Source organism: Octopus sinensis, linkage group LG4, assembly GCF_006345805.1.
Source record: "Octopus sinensis linkage group LG4, ASM634580v1, whole genome shotgun sequence".
Classification (NCBI taxonomy): Eukaryota; Metazoa; Mollusca; class Cephalopoda; order Octopoda; family Octopodidae; genus Octopus; species Octopus sinensis.
The window spans coordinates 109,369,063-109,389,062 of NC_043000.1; the positions used below are offsets into that span (position 1 = coordinate 109,369,063).

The following is a 20,000-nucleotide window of genomic DNA, read 5'->3' on the forward strand; positions in this document are numbered from 1 at the left end:
TCATAATTTCTCTTTATTTTTCGGAATCTTCAGAAGATTTTTGCGAATTTATATTCTACACTCGGAAATTCATACGATTATGCAACAAAACGGTAAAAAAATTTGAGGGTTGCGTGATTTAAGTTGTTATTTTTAGCACGTATCTCGAACAGAGAACAAGCAGCAGAACACAGCATCGACATATTTTTAAATCATTCAATCTCATTTCAAAATATTACTATTTGATGCGTGTGTGTGTATTTCCGTCCGTAAAATTCACCCACAATGCATTGGTTAACCCGGTACTTTGCCAAAGGCACCGAGCAGCGGGATTGAACCTGAAACCAAGTGGCTACAAAGCGAGCTTCTTACCCACTCAGCCATGCCTACACCCATTGATGATATTCAAACAAAGCTTTGTAAACCACTCAGTGACGTATGGGGCCTCACAACGAGAAAACTGAGAAATGGGAACAACTGAAGGGAATGCGTTAAAAAAACTGAAAACTGAAATGAATGGCGTTGGGCATTAGGGGCCAAAAAGCAATATTGGAGGCTTATAGAGAAATGCTGGACACGGAAGCAGAGTGTTTCTATTCAAAAAGCAAATTTAATTTAGCTATGAGGGTGTTTCAAGGCTGAGTGACTGCAGATTCGGGGTCATATCTGTAAGACGTCGATGTGTGTGTGTGTGTGCGTGCGAATGCGTGTGTGTGTTGGAGTGTGTTCAGAGTAGTGGTGGTGGCGATGGAGCTAATGTTGGTAACCGCGGTTGTGTGTTAATGTGGCCCATGACAGTTATGGGGGAGAAAAAAAATAGGGAGCGAAGGAGAAAGAGAGAGAGAGAGGGGGGACGGAGGAGTCGGAGGAGCGGTCAGAGGATATGCTTCTGTTCTTGTTGCCCCAAAATCTCTTTTCGTTCGTTCACCTTCAATCACTCATTCACCCGTCGCCACCCCTTTTACGATTCTCCACCACCACCACCACCACCTCCTCCACCTCCTCCTCCAACACTGCTGCCACCGCTTGCTCATCATCTTCATCACCTCCGCGACCAACCATCAGTATGCATTACTCTCATCAACACCACCACCTCCAAAACCCTCACCATTTCCTCCAACCTCATCATCAACATCTCCCTCTCACTCTTCCTCCACGCACACACAAACCTCACTATCAACACAGCAACAAGAACAGCAACAACAACAACAACAACAACAACGAGTTTCCCACACCTCCGAAGCTTACCACCAGCAGAATGTGACCTTATTTCGAAAAGAAAAACAAACAAATCTGTGCGTGTGTGTGTGTGTGTGTGTGTGTGTGTGTGTGTGTGTGTGTGTGTGGTGTGTGTGCGACATTATATATATATAGACATACATATGCAGAGAGATATATAATGTGTGCGTGTGTGCGTGTGTGTATGTGTGTGTGAAACAGGGGTGAGCAGAGGGAGGGGGGGTCATATAATAACTACGACAATTTTTTTTTTTCTGTAAAAAAAAAATATTCCTTCCAAATGTTAAAACCTTATTAACAACTGTCGATGGAAGAAGCAGCGACGATGATGCGGTGCGACATAATGAATAACCTTACTACTACTACTACTACTACTACTACTACTACTACTACTACTACTACTACAACAACTGCTACTGCTACTACTACTACTACAACAGCTACTACTACAACTGCTACTACTACTATTGTAAGTAGGAGGAGGCGGTGGAGTGTCTGTTTTAGCGATGGTGATAATTGTGATAATAGTAGTGTTAGTTTTTTTTGGTGTGGTTGTGGCGGTGACAGTAGCAAGGGGTTGTTTATTGGTGGTTTTGTAGTAGTGACGGTTGTGGTTGGTGGTAGTGGTGATGATGATGGGGATGTTGATAACAACAGCAGCAACTGTAGTAGTAGTAGTAGTAGTAGTAGTAGTAGTACAAGCAGAAGCAGCAGCAGCGGCGGCGGTGGTGGCGGTGGTGGTGGTGGTGGTGGTGGAGACGGTGACTATGGTGGATGTGGCGGCGGGGGGTGGGTTTAGCCCGCGTTAGTGATATTTGTGGTGTGGGAATTGCACAGTCGGTGTTACTCGTAGAACTGTGATAGAGATGAAGATGAGAGAAGTGGGAGGGGGAAAGAAGCAGAGAGCGGGGGGGGAGGCAGAGAAGTTTGATAGGTCGGCAGCGGGGTGTTAGGGATATGAGATAGGGCTCGGGTTTGGGAAAGTAATCTCTTGATGATGATGATGATGATGATGATGATGATGTTGGTGATGTTGTTGGTGGTGGTGGTGATGATGTTCATGATGACGGCTACGACGACGAAGATGATGATGAGAACGTTGATGATAATGGTAGTGGTGGTGGTGGTGGTGGTGGTGGTGGTGGCAGTGGCGGTTGTAGTCAGAAGGAAGCTGAGCTGTGGGAAGAGTTTAAAGCTGGGGTAGGGGGGTGTTATTAGAATTAGTATCGGTTGTATTAGTGAGAAAACGGAAAAAGAAAGCTGGGATGTTCTCTTTTATTATAAAGGAGGATAAAAGAAGGATTGAGAGAGAGAGAGAGAAAGAGGGAGAGGTACAGAGAGAGAGAGAGAGGTGGAGGTAGGGAAGGTGTAGAGAAATGGGTAGTCGGAGTATATTGAGAGAAGATAAGCAACAGTACACAAGATTCACTGTCACACACACACACACACACACACACACAAATAAACGAACTTGCAAACGCGCACAAATGAACAAACGCACACACTCATATATACACGTATAAATTCACACATACACACACACACACCACACACACACACATATATATATATATATATATATAATATAAACACTGTCCGTCCGTTCTGCCACAAATTACAGCAGTGAACTAAAGCATTTTTACGTGCAAATTACGCACGCGAACGCACACAGTATGTGTACTGTGCACATCTTCATACACACCCACGTACACAATAAAGCACATACATATACAATATTGAATATACTAAGTTCACTAAAAGCATCGGGTCACCTAGTGTATTTAGGGCACGTCCGCTTGACACATATGACCCCCCGCCAACTCCTCCTCCGACCTATATTCAGTTTTAATCGGTTCTACAAACTAACTGAATTTTGTTGTATTTCGGGAAGTTCATTAAGCCAATAATAACACACGCATTGGTTCTATTTCACTTCTATAAATTATTCGTCAGTTGGTTAACTATTCAACCAATGGGCTAATCGTTGACTGATTAACCGTTCACTGAGATCAACAATGGCGACGAAAGGAATTTGACAAAGTGGTGTGACTGATTGGCCGAAAAATTAATCAAACTATCGATTAGTAAATTGGTCAAATGTAAACGGATTGATTAATAATGGGTTAATTAGCATGTCACAGAATTGCCCCCAGAAGAAGCTTATTCAGACATTTCAATGGATCCAAGGGAGACGAGGTCTTTCACTTCTTTAGCACGCATCAAAGAGAAAGTAAGACCACGGAAATCCTGCCTCCCGAAAACTACTGGATTCATGGCACTGATTGCAGCAGACTTATATAACTTTGAAGGAGAATGAAGTTCTGATATCACTTTGAAGTCGTTCGCAAACCTTCCCCGCTCGAATGATATTCATTGTGCAGGTTTGTTCACCAAACCAAGACACAATACCAACACCATCACATTTTCTTTATAAGTCCCACGGCGTTAAAGACGAATACTCTACACCTGTATCTTGTTGAACCGCCATACGTCGAAGAAAGTAACCCACCAAAGTGAACTTGGAACAAATAATTGAACACGAGTTCTTCATTCATTTAGTATCGTTTTGAAGTGCTCCCAATCTTAGAAAGAGAAAGACTCTATCAGATCTAAAAATGCCCAAAACATACCGAATGGAATGATAATGCTCTTATGTTTCTATCAGGGTTCCAAACAAACTATTTAAGGAGATCAGCTTAACATATGACCCATTTAAACCAAAAAATGATTAAGGAGATCACTTGGCGACCATGGCTCCTTGGCCTCGTGTGTTCTCACTACATGGTGCCTTGAGTAAATTTCTTCTTCCTGGGTTGACCCATGTTTTGTCAGTGCGACTGGGAAGATGAAAACTTACCATACATTGTATGACGCTGATTGTCCTTGAATGTTACAAGTACACAAATGTCTCCGGAATACTCAAGCACAGAACTGTCTGAATGACACGATTCAGCGAATATTATCTTAACCATTCTAAGTGGTGCGACCCGCTTCCCGTAAGCCTAGACTGTGTCAGCTTCAGACTGTAATACAATGAGTTGGTATTTTTTGACTGAACATCAATAAATCATCGTCGAAACTGATGGAGGATCCACTTAGTATTTAATTTATACGACTGTGTGTGCGTCAGTGAATGTGTTTCTGCATGGAAGCAGCGATGATATACATACGCTTCTTTGTGATCGTATGTCACTGTGTATGGGTAAGCATACAATTAGACATGACTGCGTGCGTGAAGGAGTTAACGAGTGTGCAAATGTAGGACTGTGGAAAAGGACACGACGTAATGTAGACATGATGATAAGCGAAGCTGGTTAGTGTGTACTTTGGTGTGTATGCGGATGTGCTGACGGACATGTATCTGTGAGGGAAATAGCTTTATACATGTATGTCTATAAGTATTGGACTCAAAAGTCACTTACCGACTAAATTGGTGTCAAACAGCAAAATAAACGTAGTTTGGTTCTTTATTTTCCGTTTTACTCAAACACGCACATACGCATCTATACCCCACTTTCTCTCTCTCTCTCTCTCTCTCTCTCTCTCACGTACTCACACATCCCAACTTACGTACCTTCCCTCTAAAACTCACACCCAATCCATCACTCTTCGCTCTCACATTCTCACAAACTTGAGTAACTCCATTTGCACTCACAGATTCGCAAAAGTGTGAGAAGCAGCGACGGAGAGAACTGAGGAGAAGCAAAACGAAACAAACTCAAAAAGTAAAGCAGATTTCTTTAAAATCCATATACCTAATCCACGCATAGAAATGTGCGTATGTATGTATGTATGTATGTATGTATGTATGCGTGGTTTATTCTCAAACACAAGCTATACACAACAGTACCAGTAATTGTGATGTAACGCTAATATTTCGATCAAGCGCCATTTTGGTGTTGTGTAGTCCATAGTTTGCAACAATTTGTTAACATATTGGAAAGAGATAAGGGATAGAGACGGGGTCATTTTATTACTTGGGCCTATTTAGTGAAAGGGCAAAGAAGCGCCGTGCGTTTATTTGATCTTCCATAATGGCAAAATCATTTTATAAGCAACCTGTACTTCTCCAAACGGAGTAAAGCTGAGCTACCGAAACATACACTTAAGAGAAACGGAATATTGCGAAGTCATTAGTGAATTAAAGAGCTAGATCACACACACACACACACACACACACACAGAATGACATACATGGCTTCTTGATAAGTCTTTGTCCTTTATATTTTATAAGTCCCATGTCTACGTCTTCTTTGTTTCCAGTCTTCACCCCACTTTTAATTTACAGTCCCGCGTATTTCTGTTTGCAACAGTTGTCTTCATTTTCTTTTGGAGGAACACTGTCTTTTTGCAGATGAAGGATAATCTGCGAAATCTTTTTCAAGCACCGAAATCCTGAGGAATTCTGGAGCGAAAATTGGCTGAGGAAATGGATTTATCTGTGTCTGTATTTTGCCCTTCCGTGACATGTTGAACAACTTCTCTGAGCACTATTTTTAATTTTCATTTCTAGTGGACCCAGTCAGGTTTTTCATTATCATCATCATCATCATCATCATCATCAGCATCATCAGCATCATCATCATCATCATTGATCGTTATCGCCGTCGGCTTTGACCTCGTTGTCAACGTAACCATCACCGTCACCATCACCTCCACCAGCAATGCCACCACCCGTATAATAGAAATTCTCAGTATCTGCGTTGTATTCCTCTTTTCTATTCGTACCCAGTTCTGGGTTTCAGAGATTCTGGGTAGCTTTCTTTTTTTCTGTTGCAAGGTTTTTTGTGGTATAATACGTGAGTGGAAAGTAGAAGGCCAAGCATACATACATGCAAATTTGCACATACACACGCACTGACACATATGCATAAACACACACACATATATACATGCATGCACACATACATGTATGCAAATATGTGAGTGTATGTATATGTCCCCGCCCTTTATTTCAATTAAGCTTTTCTCTTTGCACCTATATGTACGTATATATGTATGAATGTATATGTGCGCGCACACACACACACACGCACACACACACACACACACACACACACACACACACACACACACATGTATATGTTCATACAGATTCGGTAAAGAGATGAAGTGAAAGAAAAGTTCTTTTATGTGGTTACGATATACGGAAAGCATCTAGTTATATTTCCATCAAAGAAAACGAATATATATATATATATATATATATGTTATATATATATGTATATATATATATATATATTATATATATATATATATATATTATAATATATATATGGATAGTAATTTTACAAATCCATGCCAAAAACGAAAATTTATTGGCATGGATTTTTAATAACATCTAACCTTGACTAGCGATTCTGCTAAACCTTTACGTGTGTTTGTAAATCTAGTTGGCACGCATACACGTACATTCGCACAAGCATGCGCAAAAAAGCACCCGTCACACACACACATACACACACACAAACACACACACAAACACAAACACACAAATCTTACACTACAAACAACTCTTTTTCCTAAGAACGTTTGTTCAGCATTTTATAATTTAACACGGTAAAAGATGCACGTAAGATACATAAATACAAGCTCACTCGTGTGCAGTGTGTGTGTGTTTCAGCTTACAATAATTTATTCTGTAATGTTTCGTGCCCATGGACATTCTTCAGGTAGTGTTTGCGGCGATAATTTGGACTTTATCATAAATAAAGTATGTTACCGACCCATTTCATTTAACTACGATCTGTGTAAACGCGATTCTAACCTACAAACTTGATAGATTATTCATTTAATATAACCCTTTATGTATATATATATATATATATATATATATATATATATATATATATATATACATACATACATACATACACACACACACATCTATGCATCATCATCATAATCATCGTTTAACGTCGGTTTTTCTATGCTGGCATGGGTTGGACGGTTAGTCATGGAGCTAACCAGACTCCAATTGTGTGTTGTGACATGGTTTCTTAGGCTTGATGCGCTTCCTTGCCAACCACTTAACAGAGTGTGCTGGGTGCATTTCATGTGCCACCGGCATGGGGGGTGCTTTTTAAGTGACACCTAGTTTGATGCGTCTTATCAAGTACAGCAAATCGCCACATCCCATGGCTCCTTGTCATTTCTTCAGTGAGGTCAAACGTCCAAAGATATTTTCTCACCACTTTGTCCCACGTTTTCCTACTGGGTCTACCCCTTCCACAGGTCACCCCCACAATTAGAGCTCGGCACCTCTTTACACAGCTGTCCTCTTATATCTACACACATGCCCACATGTTTGTCTATCTATCTATCCATCCATCCATCCATCCATCCATCCATCCATCCATCTATCTATCTATCTATGTATCTATCTATCTTTCAAAATTCTGACTGCCTCCTTTTCTTAATGTGTGTGTGTGTGTGTGTGTGTATGTATGTATGTGGGTGCGCACGCGCATCTGTATTATATATGCACACACATGAGAGAGAGAGATAGAGCCTGGGTGTGTGTCATGTGCAAGACAGTTGAATGCTCTGAGACAGTGTTCCATGCCGTGTGTGCCTGTATGTGTGTGTGTATGAGAGAGAGAGAGAGTTAGTGTGAGTGAGTGAGTGAGTGTGAGCCACTTCTGAACTCGTTAATTCTACATCTGTTTTATTGAAGAAAATCGTAAATTTCCCAAGTAGATAAAAATCCTTATTTATGTATAACAACGCTCTCACAATTAAAACACACACTCATCTAAGATCACAAGTACACATACAACCATTCATACACACACACACACACACACACGAATTACAAGAGGTGAGGAAAATATTCTACTAAATAAAATTAATGATGCTTTAATCGCAAACTGTTTTGTCTTCGCTTGTGCATTCTGGTTTTGTTTTAAGGGTTATTCCAATCCATTAAGGACCCAAAATGTGATTTATTAGACATAGATCTACGCACCAGATATGCTCTTCATGTCACATTCTCTTGCGGTTTCTCAGAATACCATCCGTTTCCTTTTATCTCTATATCTGCATGAGCGTATGTGGAAAGAAGTGAGATTGTGTATGTCTGCGAGTGAAAGAGTTTTGTTTATCCGTGTGTATGCTTATTCTATTGCCATTGTGTATTTTTCGTTCCGAATAGTAAGAAGCAGCCCTTGACCGCACACACATGCACAATCATATTTCTGACTAACATCGAACTCGATTATCATTGCTAAAACGATCATGCTTGCCCGCTAAATCTACAAGGTTTTTTTTATTCATTATCTCTCAGTTTATTTTCTCTTATTCCTTTCTGTTGAAGAGCGTAGGCCCGAAACACAAAAGACGGTTTACATTTTCCCGAGCGTCAAACTATTACACTTGCTTGTTGTTCATACAATGTCTTCGTCTTTTGTTTTCCTATAAATTTCAACTATACACACACGCACATTATATATATACATAAACACACACACACGCACACACACAGTCTCTCACGCACATATATATATGGCACTATTTCATCGTGTGTGCGCGAATGCGTGCTTGTGTGTGTGTTCGCGCAGTGCTGGATTAACCCATTAAGCAAAATAATCACGTGCTTAGGGCATCAAGGGACGGGGGAACCACAGAAATGAAAATGGTTTACGGCACAAAAGAAATCACTTTAAACTTGCTAAAGTAATATTCATAATGCCTTATCTCTAAGTATAGAAGCTGAAGTTTTACATAAATTAATTTTAACGATAGTACCGAACATTTTGCAATTAAAAAAATTCGGAGAAAACCTTTCAAATATAAATAAAATTGAAGCACATCACTGGATCTGTAAAAATCTGTAAAACTTCCAGAAGTTTATGTAACTATATACATGAGAATACATAAAACATACAAATTTGCACATACATACATACATGCATGCATGCATGCATGCATACATACATACATGCATGCATACATACATGCATACATACATAATGCATATATACATACATACACACATACATACACACACATACATACACACACACATACATACATACATGCATGCTTACATACATACATACATACATGCATACATACATACATATATGCATGCATACATGCATACATACACACGTACACACATACACACAAATAAAAATACTCTGTTGTTGATGTTGAAATTCCAATGAAGGAGCCTTAGATCTAGGTTAGAAACCGGTTCTTTCTCTATTGGCAAGAAATCTTGAAATAAAACCAAATAATGACATACGTACATACATACATACATGCATACCACACACACACACGAATTACAGAGGTGAGGAAAATATTCTACTAATAAAATTAATGATGCTTTATCGCAAACTGTTTTGTCTTCGCTTGTGCATTCTGGTTTTTTTTTAAGGGTTATTCCAATCCATTAAGGACCCAAAATGTGATTTATTAGACATAGATCTACGCACCAGATATGCTCTTCATGTCACATTCTCTTGCGGTTTCTCAGAATACCATCCGTTTCCTTTTATCTCTATATCTGCATGAGCGTATGTGGAAAGAAGTGAGATTGTGTATGTCTGCGAGTGAAAGAGTTTTGTTTATCCGTGTGTATGCTTATTCTATTGCCATTGTGTATTTTTCGTTCCGAATAGTAAGAAGCAGCCCTTGACCGCACACACATGCACAATCATATTTCTGACTAAACATCGAACTCGATTATCAATTGCTAAAACGATCATGCTTGCCCGCTAAATCTACAAGGTTTTTTTTATTCATTATCTCTCAGTTTATTTTCTCTTATTCCTTTCTGTTGAAGAGCGTAGGCCCGAAACACAAAAGACGGTTTACATTTTCCCGAGCGTCAAACTATTACACTTGCTTGTTGTTCATACACATGTCTTCGTCTTTTGTTTTCCTATAAATTTCAACTATACACACACGCACATATATATATATACATAAACACACACACACGCACACACACAGTCTCTCACGCACATATATATGGCACTATTTCATCGTGTGTGCGCGAATGCGTGCTTGTGTGTGTGTGTTCGCGCAGTGCTGGATTAACCCATTAAGCAAAATAATCACGTGCTTAGGGCATCAAGGGACGGGGGAACCACAGAAATGAAAATGGTTTACGGCACAAAAGAAATCACTTTAAACTTGCTAAAGTAATATTCATAATGCCTTATCTCTAAGTATAGAAGCTGAAGTTTTACATAAAATTAATTTTAACGATAGTACCGAACATTTTGCAATTAAAAAAATTCGGAGAAAACCTTTCAAATATAAATAAAATTGAAGCACATCACTGGATCTGTAAAAATCTGTAAAACTTTCCAGAAGTTTATGTAACTATATACATGAGAATACATAAAACATACAAATTTGCACATACATACATACATGCATGCATGCATGCATGCATACATACATACATGCATGCATACATACATGCATACATACATACATGCATATATACATACATACACACATACATACACACATACATACACACACACATACATACATACATGCATGCTTACATACATACATACATACATGCATACATACATACATATATGCATGCATACATGCATACATACACACGTACACACATACACACAAATAAAAATACTCTGTTGTTGATGTTGAAATTCCAATGAAGGAGCCTTAGATCTAGGTTAGAAACCGGTTCTTTCTCTATTGGCAAGAAATCTTGAAATAAAACCAAATAATGACATACGTACATACATACATACATGCATACACACACACACACACACGCACATGCACAATCATGAATTAAAAATTTAAAATCTATGTCCAGGCAAGGATTTTTCCAAAAAACTCGACATCCAACACGGTTTGCAAGCGATGGTGGACAAGCACAATGACACGCACGCAATCACGTGCATATACGAAGGGCTTCCCTGCAGTTTCCGCTATCTAAATTCACTCACGAGCTGTTGGTTGCCTCGAGGCTATAGTGGATCACTTGTTTACGGAGCCGCACAGTGGGACTGAACCCGAAACCACGTGCTTGCGAAGTAAGCTTCTTAACCACATAGCCAAGCCTGAATGTGTGTGTGAGAGAGAGAGAGAGAGGGAGAGAGAGGGAAAGAGAGGGAGAGAGCGTATGTTATGAGTGAGAGTATATATTTCTTTACTACCCACAAGGGGCTAAACATAGAGGGGACAAACAAGGACAGACAAATGGATTAAGTCGATTATATAGACCCCAGTGCGAAACTGGTACTTAATTTATCGACCCTGAAAGGATGAAAGGCAAAGTCGACCTCGGCGGAATTTGAACTCAGAACGTAACGGCAGACGAAATACGGCTAAGCATTTCGCCCGGCGTGCTAACGTTTCTGCCAGCTCACCGCCTTTACGAGTGAGAGTATATGTGCGAAACTATAGTTGCTTATGCGTGTGTGTGTGTGAGAGAGAGGGGAGGGAGAGGAGGAAGAGAGAGAGAGAGAGAATCATTGTGTAGCTAATGGCAATTATAGATCGATTGTATATAAATTCCAATTTATTATATTGATTCTGTCTATTGTTGGTGCAAAATGTAAATTCAAAATATTATTTCCAACGATCCTGAAACATCGAAACAGATGTTCCATCGCAATTATTTTGCTTTTGCTAAAATAAAAAAAAAATGAATAAAGATGAGAATATAAAAATCAAAAATAAAAAAAAACAAATAGTGCATATTGATTCATCCTTGGCTGCTGACTACGTTTCTTATAAATGGTATCGGTTCCCAACGTGTTGTGAGCAGATCCCTAAGGATTAAATGGGGTCCGCAATAGAGGAAACGTTGGGAATCCGAGGAAAGTGGAAAATTTTGAAGAGGCTGCAGTGTAAAATGTGTATTATTACTCACGATAAGTGCTCATGGCTGCCGTCGAAGCTCTCTGACTGGCTACACTCATGGGGCTTAGGTTCATTTTAAGCATCTGTAAGTCGACGTCTGTAGAGAGAAAAAGTTAGTGGGAAGGGATTTTGAGAGGGTTGATCATTATGGAAAGAAAGGATTAGGTGAAGTGGCACAGTTAGTATGGGAGGTGGGGGGCCGGCAGCGTGTGAGGGTGGGGTGGGGCACAGTTTGATGACGAGAAGAAACGGATGTATTGGAACATCCAACTTAGTTTCAAAGAATAAAAGTTGGTAAAATAATGAAAGAATAGTGGAGAGACGAAAAAGTGATTGTGTGAAAGAGAGAGCTTGGGAGGGGAGACTATTTTTAAACCCCACCACCACCACTAAAGCCCTTTTTTTCTTTTTGGCAACCACGGGGGAAAGCAAGGCTCATGACCCTTTAGATGTCTGATAAGGGGGAAGGGAATCCTGCCCCGAATGCTTGCAATAGAATGAAATCCGTTAAAAGGAGTGGGAGGGGTGGTGAATGGTTTTGAGTCTACGTCTCAAGGAAAAATAAGAATAAATAAATAAAAAAGCTAGTATTACAATGTAGCTTCCAAGCAAGAGATTGAACGTTCGAATTTATGGAAACTACCATCTAGTCCTCCGACGTCTGAAATATAATAGTCAAATCTTCCTCAAAATCGTACCCGAACGATGCAACAAAGAAGGATATTTTGGATAATTAAATTCTCAATATATGTATATGGTGTGTGTATGTGTGTGTGTGTGTGTGAGAGAGAGTGTGCGTATGTGTGTGTGTATGTGTTTACTAAAATCAATACTACTTGAAGAAGGTTGCGGAAAGGCCGTAATCCTATGGAACCCCATGCTTAAATAAACACACCTTCACCTCTCATACCTCCTGACATTATGCTTACACCGGTCAGTTCATTGAAGGCTGACCTCGGCCGAAGCAACTCCAACCCTAACAGCAACTGTTTGGGAGCTTGTGCCATACGCCAAAGCAAAGCAGTCGATGCAAACAAAGCGAAGCCATATTTCAACCTCAGGACACGGGGCATATGACGGCCATTTGTAAGCGCATGCACACATACATAGATATACAGACACGCACACACATATCATGTTCATCTGTGTATAAAGGTGTGTGTATATATATGCATGCATACATACGTCTAATAAAGACAGTCAGTACACTTACGTGAACAGCCGGCCACCGAATTTCTGTCAACCATCTGGGAGCAAGTTATCAAGTTTAATTTATGTGTGTGTGTGTGTGTGTGTGTGTGTGTGTGTGTGTGTTAGTATATTTACTATATATATATATATAATGATAAATCTCAGAGCGAGTTATAAACAGTAGCGGTAACACATCGTGACGCATATTGCCATTTGAATATGGCTAACCCCTAAGGGTGGATGCTACTGTAGTTTGTAGCCCCAGAGGAGATATCTTCCCGGGGCTACAAACTACAGTAGCATCCACCCTTAGGGGTTAGCCATATTCAAATGGCAAATATGCGTCACTATATATATATATATATATATATATTTATATAGTAAATATACTAACAGCAAAATGGCGGTGCCCCAGCATGGCCACAGCTCATAAGCTGAAACTAGAATCAATCAATCAATCAATCAACACATGTGCGTATGTATATGCATAATAAAATATGCATTATATATATATATATATATATATGTAATGCGTACTTTATTATGTATATACATATGCACATGCATGCATAATTATGCAGGTTTGTATGTGTGTGTGTGTGTGTGTGTGTGTGTGTGTGTTGCGCGCTTACGCACTTCTTCGTATACGTGTGTGTGTGTCAATTTGTTGATCTTTCAGTCTCATCACCATCCTTGTTACATTTTTTTTTTTGTAACGTGTCCCTGTAATGTCCTCCTTCTCTGATATCGCTCTCACGGCAGGAAAGGAAAACATGACCGTCATCTTCTTCACCACCACCACCACCACCACCACCGTCATTATTATCACTATTATTATTATTATTATTATTATTATTATTATTATTATTATTATTAGTGGTAGTAGTGGTGGTGGTAGTAGTGGTGGTGGTAGTAGTAGTAGTAGTAGTAGTAGTAGTAGTAGAGAGGTTTAGCACAAAGAAGAAAAAGCTTCAGCGTGCCCAGTGGGTTCATGTAAAAAAAACATCATGGCACACTGAAGCTTTCAATCTGGCTTTTAATGCACGGAAACTGAAACATCAGTCAACAGATGATCAAGCGATACTCTTGCTCTTGTTTTGGGTTTTTTTTTGGGTGGGGGGGTTCCACCTTAACCTATTGTTTGACTCTGCGCTTACTTTCGCCCTCTATTGCCTTCTACGCAACGCTGAATTCATACCTAATATATAATAACTATATGTGAAATATATTTATACGTATGTGTATGTATTTTTCTATGTATGAGTCCGTGTGTATACATACACACACATATACACCCACTATGTTATTTTGATTGTTAATGCTATGCTTTATGATTGTCGCACACATATGCATACACACACATATATAAATATATACATACACACGCATACTTACAAAAATACACAGAAGACCTCACACTGACAAATGCTGCAATGCAGTGAGCTTGACAATCTTCTTTTCAGTAAATATTTTCAAAGACGATATTAGTATAAAGTCTGTCAGTTGATACAACTATAATTATTAAAGTAGACAGGCATAGAGACTGGGAAAAGTGCAAGAAGAATGGACAAATTAGATTGTACAGAGATAACATTGCAATCTGATCCCCCCCACCCCACCTTATATAAACAGCAGTATTCCCGATTTCTTAATTTCTTTCTGTATTATCTAATGATTATTACTTCTACTGTTAGATTAGCACTTTCAGCATTTCTCTTTATACCTGCAAAAATCAGAGTCTGTATTTTACGCTTCCACATATATCTGTGGTAAGTCCCAGTGTTGGGCTCTGACCTATATATTGTGAGGGTGGCTCCCTGTATTTTCAGTCGATCAATCGATCGATTGATAAAATTGAACCATGAACTCACTTAAATGTGTATCCGAAACAGTTGCAGGCCTAAAACAAATGAATTCTATTCATTATATATTCGTCTTTTTCTATTCATTCCCCCACCCCACTCCTTCCCCTTTCTCCCTCCGATCATTATACGTATCCACCCTCTTGACTTTCACCCCCACCCCACGCATTACCCCCCCCCCCCTACTCATCCCGCATACACACTTTTCATTATATCCTCCCGATATTTTCCTAAAAACAAGGACTGAAAAACGGACAATGTCATAAGCACGCCTTTGATGCAAATCTGAGCAGTCGCCTCCCCAATGTCTAAAACCGCAAATATTACAGGGTTTTCTGTTAGAATTTTCGCGTTAACTGGCGTTGCAAAAGGAGATGGTACGGAATCATCTGTAACTATAATTAAAGAAGCGTTAAAGAATTCTTTCTCTTCTTTTCATTATATGTATATATATATGTGTGTGTGTGTGTGTGTGTGTGTGTGTGTGTATGTGTGCAAAAGTAAGTATACATTAATGTCATAATGCTTAATTCATTAATATTTATTAACACATTAAATTAGCTATCCTGACTTTTGACATTTTCAATGTCATTAATCATAATAATACTTTTATCATAACTTATAATTTTGGGGATAAAAATGAATTAATATTGTACGTGTTTTTTTTTTAATTTCATAACTGTATACCTACTTTTGTAATATATATATATAATTACATCACACACACACACACACACACACACATATATATATATATATAATATATATATATATATATATATATATATATATATATATAATATATAATTATATATATATATATATATTATATTCACGCATGTCTACATTCCCGCGCTTAGACACACGCACACATCTTTATATACATATATATGTGAATGTACATGTGTGTGTGTGACTGAGTGCGTATATGTATATACAGCGAGAATAGAAGGTTGACATATATATATATATATATATATATATGTTTTTGTTTTCCATCGTTGTACTATTTCTATTTTATTTCTTTATTTTTGTACGTTTGACATGTCATGTACGAGTGCGAGTGTGTGTGAGAGAGAGTTTCGAAGTCCCGCCGAGAGAGAGAGATAGAGTTGGGCCTCGTTTTGTAGTTCATGCTATGTTGTCCCAGACACAGAGACACAAGTTGAAAAAACAAATACAATCTCGCCACCACCACCACCACCACCACCACTTTCCTCCTCCTCCTACTACTACTACTGTATGAAAGACAAAATTCAAATTATAGCAATGGGTATACACACACATACATAAGTACATATATCTACACATATGCGCACGCGCGCACGTGTGTGTGTATATATATATTTTCTTTTATATACACACGCATCCAATAAGCCATACACTCGACAGTCATTGTCGGCATGGACGGTGGTAGGGAAAAATGCACCCGATACAACAACAACAACAGTAGTAGTAGTAGTAGTAGTAGTGTAGTAGTAGTAGTAGTAGTAGTAGTAGTAGTAGTTGAGAGAACGAAAACGCTCCTTCAAATGACATCCATATATACGTAGATAAAGAACTTTGTTAGGTTTCTCGCTTCTGTGGGTTTTTTCTTAAGAAACGATTTTATTGTCATAGAAAAGAAAAAGAAAAGTTAAAAATGAGAGTTCGGCTAGATACATCCGGTGTCATATAGAGAAATTGTATGTGGTCAGCTAACGAACTCGCTAGAAACAGCAGTTAAATTTCTCTCATACCACTTGTGAGGTTGTGCAAGATGGGATGTCCGAACTTGCTGAAAATCCTATTCGCTATTTTAACTTAACTATTTTTAACTTTTTTTTTCTATACACACATACATACACATGTATGTATATATATATATGTGTGTGTGTGTGTGTATGTGTATATATACATATTTTATATATTGTATATATCATATATAACTGTGTGCGTGTGTGTTCGATATAATTCGGGCAAAAACCTCGTAACGTGCAATGGGCTGTGGTTCCCCACATATGACTAAAAGACTTCGCCAGGTGGTACTATTTAGATATGGCCTGGGCCTATACTGGCCGAAACCTATCAAAGTTATAAACTCAGGAACTTAACGCTGGTCTGCGATGCATAAACAAATGTTGTCATCGATTATTAAAGCCTGATATCCACATATCCATTCTCTTGTTTATCTATCTATCTATCTATCTATCTATCTATCTATCTATCTATCTATCTATCTATCTATCTATCTATCTATCTATCTATCTATCTATCGATTGATCATCTATCTATCTATCTATCTATCTATCTATCTATCTATCTATCTATCTATCTGTCTGTCTCTCTGTCTATTTTCACGTCCCCTTTTCTATCCAGCCAGAAGGCTGAAGTTGGCTCTGGGTAGCATTTAAACATTGATCCCCTCTCTGTACCTTCACACACTTGTGCATATGCACGTGTAAACCTATGCATGAGCATGTATGTGTGCACTATTTCCATCGTCAGATTAAACATTTCAACCCTTTTCTTCCCGTCCCAAATCTTTTCCATAAGTTCGTGCTAAACCTCGATACTTTTTTTCCTTTCAGACTTTTAGTAAACCCTTGTTACTCTTTACTCTTTTACTTGTTTCAGTCATTTGACTGCGGCCATGCTGGAGCACCGCCTTTAATCGAGCAACTCGACGCCAGGACTTATTCTTTGTAAGCCCAGTACTTATTCTATCGGTCTCTTTTGCCGAGCCGCTAAGTAACGGGGACATAAACACACCAGCAACGGTTGTCAAGCAATGCTAGGGGGACAAACACAGACACACAAACATACACGCACACACACATATACATATATATAAATATATACGACAGGCTTCTTTCAGTTTCCATCTACCAAATCCACTCACAAGGCTTTGGTCGGCCCGAGGCTATAGTAGAAGACACTTGCTTACCAACCACATGGTTCCGGGTTCAGTCCCACTGCGTGGCATCTTGGGCAAGTATCTTCTACTATAGCCTCGGGCTGACCAAAGCCTTGTGAGTGGATTTGATAGACGGAAACTGAAAGAAGCCCGTCGTATATATGTATGTGTATATGTGTCTGTGTTTGTCCCCCTAGCATAGCTTGACAACCGAAGCTGGTGTGTTTATGTCCTCCGTAACTTAGCGGTTTGGCAAAAGAGACCGATAGAATAAGTACTAGGCTTACAAAGAATAAGTCCCGGGGTCGATTTGCTCGACTAAAGGCGGTGCTCCAGTATGGCCGCAGTCAAATGACTGAAACAAGTAAAAGAGTAAAAGAGTAAGGTAAATAATGTTCCTATAGAGGAAAATTGAGGAAAGTAATTAGCTGGATAAAATAACTACAACAGCTGGAACTCTCTAATTTAATTTGCATAATTTGCTTATTTAAAAAGAATTCATGATCAAAACATATTCATGGGAATACATCGATATTTAGCGGCTCTCTTTGTCTTTCTTCGCCATTGTCGCTTTGAATGTGTGTATGTGTGTGTGGGGGGGGGCACTTAGTATATATATGTTGTGTCGCGTATTTGTGTACCTATGTATAACACACACACACACACCACACATATATATATATATACATATATATATATATATATATATATATATATATTATATTACATACGTATATATTATATATATATTATATATATATATATATTATATATACGTGTGTGTGTGTGTGCATAATACATATACATGCATAGCACTCACGCACACACACTTAATAGTGTGTAATTAATAGTCTCTTGCAACAGACTGACTCCATTAAAATAAAATATTAAACTATTATAACTTGTACACTTTTTATTAAAATATTTTTTATTAAAATATTAACTATTATAACTTGTACACTTTTTTCCAAACCTCCACGCTAACAGGGGGAGATGTGTGTGTGTGTGTGTGTGTATGTGTATGTATATATAAATATAGACAAATATATAAACTGATAAAGAATGTGTATGCATATATATATATATATTATATATATATAGAGATAGAGAGAGAGAGAGGAGAGAGAAAGAGAGAGAGAGAGAGAGAGATAGATAGATAGATAGATAGATAGATAGATAGATAAGATAGGGTAGGTAGATAGATAGATATAAATATAAATCAAAGGTAGGACAGAAAAAAAAACAGAAAACAACATATATATATATATGTGTGTGTGTATATACATGTATGTGTGTGTGCAATGAAATGGCGTATTTCAAAGACCATCTTTTACTTTTCTTTCCTACGCATTCTTATTATTTTATACAACATTTCAACTTTGATGTTCGCCTTCCAACTCTTCTTTTATAGCTCGTTCGTCCTGTAGCGAAATACCGGATCTGTTGCTCTCACAACTAAACCACATCACGCGCAGACGATAATGTCACCACCCTCCTTCCTCTTCCACCTACTCAGCGTCCAACAGATGCGACTGATGTAGGATGCTAGAGGCTGAGAGAAGCTGGCTGCTTGTTTGAGGGGATAATGTGCGCATACACTGCCTAAGAAGTAGATCTCACGCTCATAGACTGGCGTATCTTATTTACTTGCCGATATTTATACGTGTGTGAGCAAGACGGTTTGGAAAGCGCTTTACCACGAAAGTCCAGGCTCCTGAGTAACTTGTACAATCGTCGTCTCATATAACATACGTTCGCGTAAATGCATATATACATACATCTATATATATATATATATATATATATCTGTGTGTGTACATGTATACATATTATACATGTATTTATATATACATTTCCTATATACACATATATCTTATACAACATATTTCTTAAAAATTGTCTTCTCGTGTTGCCTTCTTTTTTGTGGTCATTGCCTTATACAAACGCACACACACACATGTGTGTGTGTA

The 20,000-nt window shown here is 38.5% G+C and overlaps 1 protein-coding gene across 1 annotated transcript in view; it reads right to left on the reverse strand.

Annotated features, from left to right (window-relative positions):
- LOC115210551 (RNA-binding protein 24-A) overlaps positions 1–12,189 on the reverse strand; it is a 56,701-nt gene extending 44,512 nt beyond the window's left edge. Inside the window, exon 1 of the mRNA XM_029779153.2 lies at positions 12,092–12,189. Within this exon, the coding sequence (XP_029635013.2) occupies positions 12,092–12,164 (73 nt within the window). The 5' untranslated portion in view covers positions 12,165–12,189. The remainder of the gene's footprint in view (positions 1–12,091) is intronic.
- Positions 12,190–20,000: the final 7,811 nt, after the last annotated feature.